We start from the raw sequence: 15,439 nt of genomic DNA, 5'->3' as shown, positions 1-15,439 counted from the left end.
TTCAGTTCCGTCCCCCATCCATCTCCCTGCAGCAGGGCCCTGGTCCTGATGCTGCGAACTCACGGCGCGCACACCTGCGCCGGAGCGAGGATGAGCCAACCAATGAGGAACCCGCATCCAGGAGGCGGGACGGGGAGGCTGCCAATGATAGAGCCTGCCCCGAGAGAGATGTGGCTAATGAGCGCCCCGTACTGTAGAGGGACGGCTGCTCGGCCAATGAGGGGCTGGAACCTGCGAGGCTGGAGGCGGGACGGCCAGCGGGCGCCGGGGCGGGGCGGGGCGCCGGGCGCCAACCGCGAGCGGCCGATCCCCGGCGTGCTGCCCGCTCGCCGCCCGCCATGGCCCGCGATGCCGCGCTCCTCGCCGTGCTGGCCGCGCTCCTCGCCGCCGCCGCTGCTGGCGGAGACGCCCCGCCCGGCAAAATCGGTGCGGGGAGGACGCGGGGCGGGGTGGGGGTTGCTGAGCTGGGGAGGGCCGGGCGGGAGAAGGGTTCTTAGCCGGCAGCGGCTGGGTGGGGGCAGGGAGGGCAGCGGGGGAGGGAGGGTCCTCAGGAGAGGAGCTGGGAGGGGGAGCGGCGGGGGCGGGGATGGGCGGAGGAGGGGACCGCAGTAGGGCCGTGCTGATGGGGACGGTGGCATGGACGTGGGAACAGGGCCATGTGGAACGGAAAAGAGGCCTGAGCAGCACTGGCCGCTGATCTCACCTGAAGGTCCGAGGTTACTGAGCATCTGCCCTGGACCCGGCTCTTTGCTTGGCGCCTGGATGACATAGGACAGGGGCTGGACGATGGCATTCACAGAGGTGTATTGAGGGCTGTCTGTGTAGCAGAGTGCTCCGGTTCCTGCTCGGAGGAGAGACCTCACAGCACAGGGAAGTCGGTGCTGAGCTGAGAAAGTACCGTGCGTACAGAGGAAGGGCACTTCACTCCAGTCTTGGTGGCCCAGGGAGGACTTCCTGGAAGTAACCAAGCCAAAACTGTGGGGACGTAGGAGACAGTGTTTGCAGAGACAGAACAGTAGATCTGCTGGAAATTTACTGACTGACTGGGGAACTTTTAAGAGCAGTTATTTGATTTTTTTATTTGTGTGGTTCTCCCAATACTTTATTTTGAAAATTTTCAAATGTGCAGCAAAGTTGAAAAAATTTTACAGTGATCATCTGTATACCCACCACCTACCTTCTGCCATTAACTGCTAGTATACTTGCTTTATCACATACCTAACACACACCCTTCTATCCATCCATGAATCCATCCTACATTTTGATGCATTTCAAAATAAATTGCAGACATCAGGACACTTTGCTAAATACTTCATTGTGCATATCATTGACTAGAGTTCCATATGTGTTTTTAGTTGCTTTTTCTCCCCCCTCTTAACAATTGTCATTTTAACTCGACATGACTTGTAAAGATTTTCAAGTCCCTCAGACATAAAGTTCCCACAGGCAGAGATGCTAGGCTTCTGGGGTGGGAGGACAGAGTCCCTATTCCACTAGGCGAACCTCCATGCACCCTTTTGGCAAGAGTGCCTTGGGACATCTCATGGGAGCACCACAGACTTACAGGGGCCAGTGCAGTGCTAAAGCTTTGTGTGTTACAAAACCACAGCCCAGGCCATAAAGGGTTAAAGCAGACTGAAGCATGCCAGAAATCAGTTTGGGACTGAGAGTGTGGAGTTTTCTGAGGAAAGAGAATCCTGAGGGCTAGAGTGGCCAGAGAAGACCGCATGGAGAAAGTGGATTTTGAGCCAGGCTGTGGAGGGTAGGGAGGAGTTAGGCAGGCAGTATCCTGGGGTGCAGGGCGCTCCCCTTTTTCTTGGAAACAGGCAGAAGGACAGGACATTTCTCACTGACCAATGGGGAAGGATCAGGACCTCCTCCCAGCAGAACAGCTGCATTGTGGCAACACACTCTGCCTGGCCCCTTCCAGCTGGCCCTGCCCACCTCACTCAAGAGTCATCCAGAGCAGGACGCTTGGCAACACCAAATTGCCCTTTAGCTTTCCTGATTTTCCTCAGTCCTCTGACAGGAGCCTCTGTCTGCCCTTGGTGGCCCAGACTCTATGCCCAACAAGATTAAGAAGCTTCCTGTTAGGATGTCTTAATGCTTGAGCTCCCACATGATGAAATCTGAATGCTTTGGTGTGGCATCAGTACCCTTTAAACCCACCTATATAATTCCACAAGCTGCCCTGCTCGTGCTGTTCTCTGCAGAGCATGTATTTCTGCTCACTAGCAAAGCTGATTGTCCTCCAGCAGCCCGGATCAAATGTTATTCCCCCTGTGAAGCCTGTGCCCCTGCACCCTCTGAGGCTGAATTCATTGCCTCCTCCCCAGGGCTCCCTGGAACCCTGTAGTTGCACTTTCTCACTAGTTGTCATAGCTAGTCATACATCAGTCTGTATGCCCACTCCATGCTGGGCTCCTGGGGCACAGAAGCCCTGTTTGATTCATCTTTGTGCCCCAGCACATCTTACCATAAACCAGAGAGTAGGTGTCAGTTGTGTGGGTTGAATGAGCTGATTCACAATGAGGTGGTATCTTCTGCTTCCTGGTAGCTCTTGGGCAGCTTCTAGGCTTTGTAATACTGGTTTCTCTAGAAAAATGAGTAACTTGGGACTCTTCAAAAGGAGGCCAGCACAGTGTCTAAAAAAAAGGGTAAGGGCATTCTTGAAAGTGCCTGTGTAAATACTGAGAAAGAGGAAGTGGTTTATTCTTTCAACATGCAACAAATACTTCATGAACTCCAGTGCCTGCCAGCATCTGGGAACGTAGTGACTGTGCTCTCTCTCTGTCCTTAAACAGAACAGTAAATACAATGTGGTGGCTCATAGCTGGCCTGTAATCCTAGCAATCTGGGAGGCCAAGGTGGGAGGATAGCTTGAGCTCAGGAGTTCAACCAGCCTGAGCAAGAGTGAGACCCTGTCTCTACTAAAAATAGAAAATTCAGCCAGGCGTGGTACATGCCTATAGTCCTAGCTACTCGGGAGGCTGAGGCAGGGGGATCACTTGAGCCCAGGAGTTTGAGGTTGCAGTGAGCTATGATGGTGCCACTGCACTCTACCAGGGTGACAGAGCGAGACTCTGTATATAAATTAATTAATTAACTAATGAATTAATAAGTCTTGAGGTAAGCACAGTGTGCTGAGGGAATATGCAGGAGGGACACCTGACTCATCTCAGGTGGGTCAGGCAAGCCAAGCTACAGGTGAGCCACAGGGTGACGAAATTCCTGACAAAGGGGACAGCTCAAGCAGAGGCATGTGCCCAAAAAGGTAAAGCAGGGAGTGGAGTAAGTAAAGGGAGGCCAGATCTTAAAGAGTCTGGTATTGTCTGAGGATTGCCTGTCACTTCTTAACAGGAGCTGCTGGTCCTAGGGTCCAATGTGGGTCCAGAAAGGACAGATTACACCAGATTTATCTCATTTTCTTTTTGGATAGGGTTACTGGACTGTCAGATGAGAGGAAAGCAGTGTTTCAGATACATCGTGGGTAAGGTGGTAGTCCAGTTCAGTAGCTTCACAGCTGGCTTACTGTTCTCTCACAGGGCTATTTAATGATTAATATCTGTCTAAGCAGTGATTCCTGGTAGCACCTCCCAGCCTTGTCCCGTGAAATGTTTTTATCAGTGATTTGGATGAGAATACTGATGCCATGTAAACAAAATTTGCAAATAACAGGAAGGCGGGAGTGTAGTAAAGACAGTGGATGATAAGACCCAAAGAAAGACCTCAACAAACAAACTTTGTAACAAGAGTCCAAACTGGAAGAGTGCCCTATAAGGTAATGAGCAACCCATCTCAGGGTGCATTCCTGTCTTGGTAAACACAGGCATAGAAATGATTTAAATGGTAGGATGGTTTAGACCGGGGGTTAGCAAACTTTTTGTAAAGGGCCAGAGAGTGAATATGTTAGACTTTGCAAGCCATACAGTACAGCTGCAGCTACTTGATTCTGCCTAACATGAAAGCAGCCATAGACAATAAGTAAAAGAAAGGACAGGGCTGAGTTCCAATAAGACTTTTGTTTGCAAAAACAGGCATCTGCCTGGATTTGGCCTGCAAGCAGTAGTGTGCCAACCCCTGGATTAAGGAGTGGTTTCCAAACATTGATTCACCATGCAGAACTGCTCAGTAGCTGTTTTTATCAATTCATAGTGAAATAAGAAAATTTGGGACAATGTAGTGGGTTTTTTATAAAACTAAATTTATTCTATTTAAATAGTCATCCTGGATTTTGAAATTTTTTGCTGCTATAAAATCTTTTTCTTTATAAAATGAAGGTTATAGTGGATGGCAGTTTTCAGGTTTGTCTTTGCCTATTATTAATAGCTCTACTGACAACTCAGTCTGCAAATTTCCTTTTTGAAATGTTAAAAGCCTATGAAATGCAAGCGCCTGGGAACCACCAGGGCAGGAGGATGCAAAAGTGATATGCAGCCTCTCACTCCCATACTCTGTTTCTCTCCATCCCTGCCTCCTGGGCTGCTGACAGCGGTTGTCGGGGCTGGAATCGGGGGCTCTGCTGTGGCCCATTTCCTCCAGCAGCACTTTGGACCCCGGGTGCAGATCGACGTGTACGAGAAGGGGACTGTTGGCGGCCGCCTGGCCACCATCTCAGTGAACAAGCAGCACTACGAGAGCGGAGCTGCCTCCTTCCACTCCCTGAGCCTGCACATGCAGGACTTCGTCAAGCTCCTGGGTGAGTGTGCAGTCCCAGGGCTCCAGCACCCAGTGCCCGGGGCTGGCGGCAGCATCTGCCTAGACCCTCAAGTCCAGAAGGTCATGCAGCCCAATCTCCTCATTTTACAGATGGAGCAGCTGAGACCAGAGAGGGGAAGGAACTTGCCTGAGGTTACACAGTGAGTTAGTTGCAGAGCCGGGATTAGAACTCAGGTTTGACTCCCAGGCCAGTTTCTTTCCCTTTCAATTTGCTGCCTCTTAATAATCATGATCATATCAGTTTCCATAGGCTGGTGCCAGATACCTGGCACCCTTCTAGGTGGTATGTAGGCATTACTTCCGGTCTTTTCTACCAGCCTGCAAGGTGAATGTTAGGTCTCCTCCTGAGGAAACTGAGGCTCAGAAAATTTATATACCTCAGCTAAAGCCATGCAGCTAATAAGCAAGAGAGCTGGGATTCAAATCGGGCAGCATTTGTCAGAACCACAAATACACATACTGTTTGATACAGAAGTTGCACTTCTCAGAAGTGATCCTACAGGTGGTGTTGCAGATATACAAAGTGGCACACATGCAAGGTTACGGCATTGTTCGTAATAGCAGAAGGTTGAAAATACCCTATCTGCCCACCCACTGGGAACTGGGGTCCAATAAATTATTGCGTAAATATACAGTATTTACTCAGCAGCCAGAAAAGGAAGTGCTTTGTGCCCAGCTGTAGTATACTCCAAGACGCAGTATGTTACTAAGGTGCAGAGCAGCGTATATAGTATGTGGGAGTTGGGGAAGGAATAAATCATAGCAGCTGTATCCGTATCTAGAAGTCCATCGCTCTGCAAGTTGTAGAGTGCAGGAGGGCTGTAAGGAGCTGTGACAATTTCTATGTGATCTTGGTGCCTAGGGCTGCCATCTCAAAGCAAGCCCTGTGGCTCTCAGCCCCTAGACATTCTGGGATGACATCTGAATTTCCCTCACTTGTGGCTGAGTAGATCCCTGTTGAAAAAAATATGAAATGGTACATTATTTTCGTTTTCATTTTTTCATTGACTAGGAAGGCTAAACCTTTTCCCAGTGCATCTGTTTACTGTTTATAAACAAACAACACACATCAACAAACCGTAGTGTTTGTATTTCCTTAAACGGAGCCAGTCCACTGGCATCAGGAAGGCCCCGAATCTTTGAAGGGGACCCGAGGGCCTCCTCCTCCTCATCTCCGCAGGGCTGAGGCAGCGGCGCGAGGTGGTGGGCAGGAGCGCCATCTTCGGCGGGGAGCACTTCGTGCTGGAGGAGACCGACTGGTACCTGCTGAACCTGTTCCGCCTCTGGTGGCACTACGGCATCAGCTTCCTGAGGCTGCAGATGTGGGTGGAGGAGGTCATGGAGAAGTTCATGAGGTAGGGCTGGCGGACGTGGGAAGGGTGTTCTGGCGGGGAAGGAAGCAGCTTGCCCGTGCATTGTGAAAAAGGAAAAGGTCCCTGCTGGGTGTGAGAGCCCAGCATCATTTGGTGCAGGCTAGCGCAAGCCCCTAGCATGAGGAATGGCCTTCCTGGGTGCAGGGATGGTCTCCCTCGTGTTGTCACGCCAGCATTCGTTCTCTTTCCATCTGCTACACTGATAAAAGCCTGGGTTTCAAACACAGTCACCTGCAAGGCTGACCCAGGATGAGAACCAGGGAAACAGCAGGTGGAAGAGAACGGGGGTAGGGGGAGTGGGTGACCTGCAGAACAAGGCCCCGTCTGAAGGAGGCAGCCAGCATTCCCCTGCAGTCAACTGTGGCCAGCCCTGCGCAGTGCCCACCTCACATGGACAGATCTTCCAGTTTTGCATGAGCTAGAAATCCAGGGTGATATGTGAAATCTCCCAGCTTTTCAGCATTTGTAGCCAATTCATCTTGAAACCAAGTTAAACATGCCTGGGGGCCACGTTTACAAACTTCACTGTCCTCCAGCTTTTCCATCAAGAATAAATGGAGGCCGGGCACAGTGGCTCACGCCTGTAATCCTAGCACTCTGAGAGGCCGAGGCAGAAGAATTGTTCGAGGTCAGGAGTTCAAGACCAACCTGAGCAAGAGTGAGACCCCATCTCTAATAAAGATAGAAAGAAATTAGCTGGACAACTAAAAATATATAGAAAAAATTAGCCGGGCATGGTGGCACATGCCTGTAGTCGCAGCTACTCAGGAGGCTGAGGCAGGAGGATCACTTGAGCCCAGGAGTTTGAGGCTGCTGTGAGCTAGGCTGATCCCACGGCACTCACTCTAGCCCAGCCAACAGAGTGAGACTCTGTGTCAAAAAAAAAAAGAACAAATGTGTCCCAGCCCCTCCCCATCACCTTGGGTTTCAGGTATGAAAGGACACGTGATCTGTTTTCACACTGTCACTCACTCACCAAGCTGTCACTTGCCTTTCCCCCGGTTCCGAAGGTGCTCGCTGCTTCTGGCCCAGGAGCAGAGGCTGCTCCTTGGGCCCCCTGGTCGTCTGCCTCCCTTAAGTGTCAGACGTGCAGCGTGGCCCGTGCCCTCCCTCCCTGGTTCCTGGCACTTCACTCCCTTTCCAATTCTATAACTCCGCTGTTGAGGGCACGTCTTATATTCTCCAGATGTCCCCCAAAGCTTATGTCCTTACCCCTCTTTCTTCTTTCTGATACTTTGTCCTTCGTCAGTTTTATCCAGACCTGTAACGTTGACTTCTGCCCTTTGTGGGAGATAACTTCCTCCTTGTCAGCTCTAGTGTCCCCTTCAGTTGACACCCACGTGTCTGTCTGCTTTCTGGACACCTCCCTCTGGTGTCCCACTGATAACAAAACTCCAGATGTTTACAAAGCAGCCCCAGAATAGATAATATTTCAAAGGCCAGCCAGTCCAGTAATCTACTAGTCTATGCGAGTCCCTGAGATTAGGCGAGCAGGAGAGGGACAAGACGTGAGCTTGAGAGTGGGTGGGAGCCCTGTCAGATCAAGCCAGAGGCGAGGACAGGCTGGGCTGGCAGAGGGGGAGATAGCACTGGCGTGAGGCTGCTGCCATCGGGGCCAACGTGGCCCTAGAAGCCAGAGCAGAGCCAGCGCTGTTGGAGGAGGGGGCTGTGCCAGCAGGGTTGGGCCATGGCCCACTGCTACCTGGCAGGCCCAGCTGGCTGAAGAAGGGGCTATGCACTATGACCTCAGGCAGGCAGTGGCTCAGAGAGGTAACAAAGTTGTCATTCTGCAGCCATGATGTGAACCAGGTCTAGTGGGATTCCTTACCTCTACACTGTCCCTTTAGGTGGGACAGGCCCACCACAGCCAGAGAACAGGCCATGGGGAACATAACCAGCCTCCTTTCCCACCCTTCCATATGTAGAGGAAGTGACAGGTTCCTGGTGGGCCGCCCAGGCACAGGTACCCAGTGGAAGGTGGTCAGCCGAAAGCCTTTCTGCACCAGGACCGCAGCTCTGTGTGTCTCCTAGGATCTATAAGTACCAGGCCCACGGTTTTGCTTTCTCGGGTGTGGAGGAGCTGCTCTACTCACTGGGGGAATCTGCCTTTGTCAACATGACCCAGCGCTCTGTGACCGAGTCCCTGCTCCAGGTGGGCGTCACGCAGCGCTTTATCGACGACGTTGTCTCTGCCGTCCTGCGGGCCAGCTATGGCCAGTCAGCAGCAATGCCTGCCTTTGCCGGTGAGCATCCAGCCCTCGACCTGCCCTCCTGCCCTTCCTCTGCCCACCGTGCCCAGAATGGGCTGGGGGCCCTGTGATAACCTCACCTTTGTCCGGCTCATTGCAGTCACCGAGGCGCTTTGCTGCCCCATTCCCACTTGATTCTGGCATTGTCGTCCGGGTTAGCAGGGGATGGTCTTCACTCCACTTCGCAGACAGTGGGAGCAAGGCTTCGATCAGAAGTGTAGGGTGTTTCTGCCACTCCTGATGGCCTCATAATCCCTTACATGTGCATAAATGTTAGAGTTGAGGTGGCGCTTTGCTGTCCACACTTTGGTGTCAAGAACTGCCCCACTGAGGCCTCTGAGCCCCTGGGTGTTCATCTGCTCGAGCACCTAATCTTCCCAGCTCACTACTGGGGCAGGCGGGCCTGCGTACAGCCCACCAGCCTCCAGCACAGGCTGTAAGAGCAGCGAATGTGGACTTCACGAGAGCAGGAGTCTTTGTCTGGTGTTCACTGATGTCTCCCAAACACTTAGAACGGTGCCTGCATCATGCCAGCCACTCTGCACATTCTTGTTAGATAGATGCGTGGCAATGCGCCTCCCCTGTGCCCAGGATGCTATCCATCCGGCCCCTGACACGCTGGCTCCTTCCCGGCCTTAAGGTCCTGCTCAGTGTCCCCTCAGTGTGGCTTCTCTGCTCACTCTTCCATTGTCTTGTGTGTCTCCTTCATGGCATACCACACAATTACCCCTTCAAAGTGTGTAATTTAGTGGTTTTTAGTATACTCACAAAGTTGTGCAACTGTCACCACGATCAACTTTAAGACATTTTCATCACCCCACAAAGAAACCCCGTGCCCTCTATCCATCACCCCCAGTCTTCCAGCCCTGGGCAGCCACACGTCTACTTTCTGTTTCTGTGGAGATTGCCCATTCTGGGCATTCTGTGTCAGATAGAATCGCTCAGTACTTGGTCTCTTGGAGCTGACTCTCACTGAGCACTGTGTTTTCACCTCCCAGCATGGTGATCTTTGTTGTGTTGTATGTTTGCTGTCTGTGCCCACGCTTAGAGCCCGGTAGAATAGAGCTGGACTCCCCAGCCCACTGCCTGGTGGTTCTGAGAACCCACCAGCCCCCTTCCCGCTTTGCCCCAGGAGCCATGTCACTTGCCGGGGCCCAAGGCAGCCTGTGGTCTGTGGAGGGAGGCAACAAGCTGGTTTGTTCCGGTTTGCTGAAGCTCACCAAGGCCAATGTCATCCATGCCACCGTGACCTCTGTGACCCTGCACAGCACAGGTGAGTGGACAGACCAGGAGGCATGGCTATTGCTAACCAGCTGACGCATCTACTCTGTTCCTCAACCTTGGTCTCTGTTGTGCTGCGGGGTAGTAACAGAAAAGCAATGAGAGGAAGCCCCGGCCCTGCCAGGGGACACTAGGGGGTGCTGTTGTCTCAATTCAAATGTCAGAGCCAGCAAGCTGAGCCGCCCATCAATCTAGCCTTTTTTCAGCAGCCTTGCTTAGGGTCCCCCAGCCAGTCAGTGGCAGAACCAGAGAAGAATTTGGGTCTCCTGACTCCCAGTCCAGTGCTCACCCTGCAACTGCACCAGCACAGAAAGACCGGGACCCGCCAGCTACACAGCCCAGCTGCATCCTTGGCGCCAGGGTCTCCTTGTACCCTCAGTGCTAGGCACCAGGTGGGACCGAAGCCAAAGAGTAAGTTGACTTTTTTGCTCCCTTTTTTCTCCTTCCAGAAGGGAAAGCCCTGTACCAGGTGGAGTATGAGAATGAGGTAGGCAACAGCTCAGACTTATATGACATCGTGGTCATCGCCACCCCCCTGCACCTGGACAACAGCAGCAGCAACTTCACCTTTGAAGGATTCAACCCACCCATTGATGACGTCCAGGGCTCGTTCCAGCCCAGCGTGGTCTCCTTGGTCCACGGCTACCTCAACTCTTCCTACTTTGGTTTCCCAGACCCTAAGCTTTTCCCCTTTGCCAGCATCCTCACCACAGATTTCCCCAGCTTCTTCTCCACTCTGGACAACATCTGTCCCGTCAACATCTCAGCCAACTTCCGGCGGAAGCAGCCCCAGGAGGCAGCTGTTTGGCGAGTCCAGTCCCCCAAGCCCCTCTTTCGGACCCAGCTGAAGACCCTCTTCCGTTCCTATTACTCAGTGCAGACAGCTGAGTGGCAGGCCCATCCCCTGTACGGCTCCCGCCCCACCCTCCCAAGGTTTGCGCTCCACGACCAACTCTTCTACCTCAACGCTCTCGAGTGGGCAGCCAGCTCTGTGGAGGTAATGGCCGTAGCTGCCAAGAATGTGGCCTTGCTGGCTTATAACCGCTGGTACCAGGACCTAGACAAGATCGACCAAAAGGATTTGATGCACAAGGTCAAGACTGAACTGTGAGGGCTCTGGGGAGAGCCCGGGAACTCCCATCCCCCACTGAAGATGGCTCACACCCCGCAGCCCAGGATTGAATGAGCCAAGCTCGCCCACCAAGCCTCTCTCTCTGACCCCTCGGTACCGAGCGTCTTCTCCCTCTGGTGTCGGTCCAGCTGGCCGCTGTCTGCCTATCTCGAGGATCCTCATGGTGGTTGCTTCTTTTTTTTTAAGGGGGATAGTAAGAAAAGGGAAGGGAATTCAAGCCAGTATATTTGTTTTATTTATTTTTCTTAAGAAGAAATAAAAGTCCATCTTTTAAAGCTGTTGCTGACTTGGTTTTCTAACTAGGAACTAGGTGGCTGTGGGAGGGATTATAAGACAGAGGACTTTGAGTCTAATTTTTTTACTGTATTTCACCACCTCCCAAAATGGACAACCAGTGGAGGCAGCCTACAAGAAAATGTTTACAACCAGATGGTTGTAAATAAAGTAAAAGGGAAAATCAGAAAACCTCAGAATGATTATAGCTCCTGTTTGCTGTGGGCTTGCTAGATGTGTGGCAGCTAGTTCAGAACTTACTAGACACCATTTCCAAGCCTCTCAGCAACACTGCATATTGGAGGAGGTGACTGTGGTAGGACCCAAGGAAGATGTGTGCCTCAACAGGGCCATCAGTATAGCTTCAAGCTTCCCGGCAACCAGAGGGAAAAGAGAAACATATCAGGCTATAGGAGCAGGGAAACTTCTCCTTGGCACCTGGAGGAATTGACCAGTCTCTTCCTCATGCAAGGGTTGAGGAGTAATACAATGGATTTGTCTTGCAGAGAAGGCAAGTCCACAGGCATATAGAGCAGTCCTATCTCACCCCCAAACATTCACTCCAGCAGAAGGAAAAGAGAGAAGGTATTGGGATGGAGTTCAAAGATTAACCTGGTGCTTTCTCCTGTGACACTAGCTTAAAAGGAGAGGAAGATTATGCTTTGCTTTGCTTTTTCTACAAACCTTTAAAGGTCAGTAGTTTTAGAAAAGAAAGTAAAAGCCCTTTCCATTCCTTTGGACCTATTCCTTTCTGCAAAAGAGGAGAACAGAGAAACTAAGTCCAAGGCACCCAGCATGTGTGATGCATGGACCGACCACCACATTTGGATCTGGGGAAGGGAAGGGGGCTTGAGAAAGAGGCAGATGCCCAAGTCCCACCCAGACTTGCTAAACAGTCCTTAGAGGAAGGACGTGGATACCAGGAGGAAACAACACTGCCAAATGATGCTACTATTATAGCCTTCCTAACAGGAACCCAGAGGTCATCCAGCCAACTTCCCTGTCTTTGTAGAGAAGGAGATAAAAGCCCAAAGTGAAGAAATAGCTTGTTCAAGGTCTCCGAGTTCAGCATGGGCAAAATTCCCTCCCAGTTGTTGGAGGCCCAAACTGGCTCTGAGGTTGTTTTTACTATACCAGGGTGATAGTAATGGCAATGAAAGAGATGGAATCTTGAAAGTTCATGTAGCATACACTTGTTGGTTACTATAGACATTATGAAACTGACACATCAGTAAGAAGGCTTTTGGTTCAAGTAGAAAACCAAACTCACATGGACTTAAGCAATAAAAGGTTTTTGCTGTTTATTATAACTTAAAAGTCTAGATGTAGACCACTTTGCAGTCTCCAGTTCCATTACTTCTCTAGTGGCCAAAGATGGCTGCCAACAGCTCCCAGGGTAAAAATGTCTTTTCCCATAACCACTGAACCAAATTCTGGGCTCTGGGCCCATTGGACCACCCATGAACCAATTCCTGTGGCCAAGGGAATGCCATATGCCAATTGGCTTGGGACTCGGATACCAGGCCAATAACCATGCCACAGGGGATGAGATTAGGCTGGCTGGCTTAGAACAGTCAGGTCCTGTCCCTGGAGCAGAGATGGTCTCATCCAAACTTCAGGGTCAGAGAAGGGTATTGGAAAGAGAACCACAATGTCAGCCCCATCTCATGTCCAGTGAAATCAAAGTGTGTAACGGCATCTTTTGATGCCCTGTGTTTGAAATGAAAATGGCAGTGGGCTATCGTGCTGTAATTGATAATTGCTATTGGACCAGAGGACCAAGGACAATAAAAAGCTTATCCCTGATAACCACCCTAAGGAGGATCTATGCACAGAAGATGCAAACCATGGCAGTTACACTTGATCCTCGGTCCTGGGCTAGGGCTTTGTCTCCATGTCCAAGCATGACTGCAGCGGAGCTAGCCACATCCTTCAGAAACTTCCTTTACCTGGGTAGGCAGGCCCAAACAGCTCAGAACCAAAGGCAGCCAAAATGCCCACGCTGCCTGCTTCCCCAAGCCCAAACCTGGGAGTTGGATCTCACCATCTCCCTTCCTTGCAGGCAGGGAGGAAAGGACAGAGATTCCAGAAAGGAGTGTAAGAACCAGCAGAAGCCTTTGCCCCAGGGCCCACCCCAGCCTTCTCAGGCCTGGGAAGCTCCAAGTGGCCACAGCCCCCTGGGAGATTTGCAAAGACAGAGGGAGCCCTATAATCTGCTAAATAAAACAGGACAGGGCTACACTTGTCCTCAGTTGTCCTGGATGCGGTGTAGTGTATGTTAAACCCTCTTCACAGGAACTCCACCTCCTACAGCAAGTGACCCAGGCAACATTTCAGCACTGGGTGGGTTGGGGCTGGTGTGGCGGCTGTGGGGGGTAGAATGGGGGCAGGGGTGTAAGGAATGCCTTGCTGCTGCCCTCTTATGACGGAGCACTAGAGGGAGCCAGGGGGCAGATCTTGGGCTCCCACTCACCCCCACCCCACCCACTCCCCCCCACCCCACCATCCTGAGCGCCTTGCTGCTGCCTCCAAACCGGGGGTCTGGGAGGGGCCAGCTATGACTCGGGCTCTGCCAGCGGCCAGCCCAGGCTCAGGAGGCCAAGCTTCTAAGTTGAAAAATAGTTAAACTGAGCAAGACTCTGGAGATCCCTAAATCCTATCTGCTCATTTCACAGATGAGGGTCGTAAAGCCCAGAAAGAGGAAAAGGCATCACCCTTATAAAACTAACCGGCCTTTACTAGGTGCCTCTGTGTTTCTGATGCCCCGGCAGAAGTAGGACAGCCCCTTCTCACCATGGTGAGGGGATCCCCCACCCGACCCCTGTGCCCCAGGGCACCTGGGGTCTCCCGAGACTAGGAGCAACCTTCCTGCAGCTCCAGTCTTCTCACACCCTCACCCCACAAAAACGCCTTGGAGGCCGTGGGCCTTTCCTGTGGGGCTGAAGTCTAAAGACCCAGAGAGCAGGCTGCGGGGGAGCCCAGAGAGGAGCCACCCGAGGGTGGAGTGTGGCTGCTGCGGGGAGTTGCACGGGCTGGCACAGGAAGTCACTCTCCATTTGTCTGGAACCAGGCCGAAGCTTCCTGGGGTAATTTTAACCAGTATCCATTCTAGACTGATACCAAAAAAGGTAAGTTAGCATCCCAGACAAACACATACCTAACCATTGGCCTTTCGTGAATTAGACCCTTAAAACATTCAGCGCTAAAGCTGCTTTAAGCACTAAAGTTAGAGCAGCCAGTAAAGGATTCCTATGCTGGGCTGTTGGCCCTTTCATTGCAATTGACTCTAAAGTGCCAGCTATTCTTACCCTCAGAAAATAGCCTGAGCCCCTCAGCTGTCTTGGGGGAGGGAGGGTATTTTTAGACCCTAGAACAGCTGATTTGGGATTTGGTGCAGGGGTTAGAGGGCCCGGGGGGAGGATTGAATTGCTAGGGGTTCATGGGGGATGTGGGAAGTTAGTATTTAGGGGCCAAGAGCCAGCGTGGGCTTTAGAACAAGTTAGTCCATGCTGCCATTTTTGATCAGCACAGCGTCTTGATATAAGCCGGTGGTTCTCAAAGTGTGGTCGCCAGACCAGCAGCATCAGCATCACCTGGGAGCCACTATATCAGAAGTGCAAAGAAACCATTGCATAAAAACGCAAAGTCTCAGCCCCCGCCTGAATCAGAACCTCTAGGTGTGGGGCCAGCAGTGTGTGTTTTAGCAAGGCTTCTGCGTGATCCTGATGCTCACTAAAGTTCAGGGATCACTGATATCAACAAACTGTCTAACCGGACCCCCCTGTGGGCAGGGCTGGATGAAACAATGATCTACACTGATCCTTCCCAACTCTTGAGTGTTCAAACCCAGTGAAGCTCAGCCCAGAAGAAATACATACTCACGTTAAAAATTAAGGGGTTCGCCAGCCTAGGTTAAAAACTCCTGCTCTTTGGCAACTTGGAGGCCCTTCTCTGGGTCTAAGTCTGATCTGCAGAGAATCTCAGAACTGAAAGAGACCTTATAGATCATCTGCTCCAACCAGAGCAGCCTCCCACAATGTCCACAAGAGGCCCAGCTTCAGCCCAACACTTGCAGAAGCAAGGAGATCCCCACCTGAAAAGACCTTGTTTCCAATGACCTTTGACTTAATTGGGTAGAGTTAGCTCTTGTCAACTCCTATATTGGTTTATACCAACCAAGCTACAATAACATGGCTCAAATATACGCTGATAATCCCAAATTAAAGGAAGAATGTGACTGTCCTAAAAGGTAGAAATGAATGCAGTGTTTTTAATAGCCTATCTCAGTGTTGGAGAACTGTGAGTGATGGAAAATTCTCCTTTATATTGACCTGAAATCTACCTCCCAGGGACCTCCTACCTACCCCTACCCTGGTTTGGGCTTTGGAGCCACAAGGAGCAAACCCAAAGTC

The 15,439-nt window shown here is 51.5% G+C and overlaps 1 protein-coding gene across 2 annotated transcripts; it reads left to right on the top strand.

Annotated features, from left to right (window-relative positions):
• Nucleotides 1-282: 282 nt before the first annotated feature.
• Nucleotides 283-11,760, top strand: PCYOX1L (prenylcysteine oxidase 1 like). Of its 2 annotated transcripts, XM_045551410.1 has the most exons (6): nt 283-426; nt 4,493-4,699; nt 5,900-6,074; nt 8,124-8,335; nt 9,474-9,614; nt 10,072-11,760. In XM_045551410.1, the coding sequence occupies exons 1-6, from the start codon at nt 339-341 to the stop codon at nt 10,731-10,733; spliced, it is 1,485 nt and encodes a 494-aa protein (XP_045407366.1). In that variant the 5' UTR covers nt 283-338; the 3' UTR covers nt 10,734-11,760. The 2 variants fall into 2 exon arrangements, with proteins under 2 accessions (XP_045407366.1, XP_045407365.1); XM_045551409.1 differs by lacking the exon at nt 283-426 and having other exon boundaries at nt 3,274-4,699.
• The last annotated feature ends 3,679 nt before the right edge of the window (nt 11,761-15,439 follow it).

Source organism: Lemur catta, chromosome 5 (genome assembly GCF_020740605.2).
Source record: "Lemur catta isolate mLemCat1 chromosome 5, mLemCat1.pri, whole genome shotgun sequence".
Classification (NCBI taxonomy): Eukaryota; Metazoa; Chordata; class Mammalia; order Primates; family Lemuridae; genus Lemur; species Lemur catta.
This window is presented reverse-complemented; position numbering and strand designations above follow the sequence as displayed.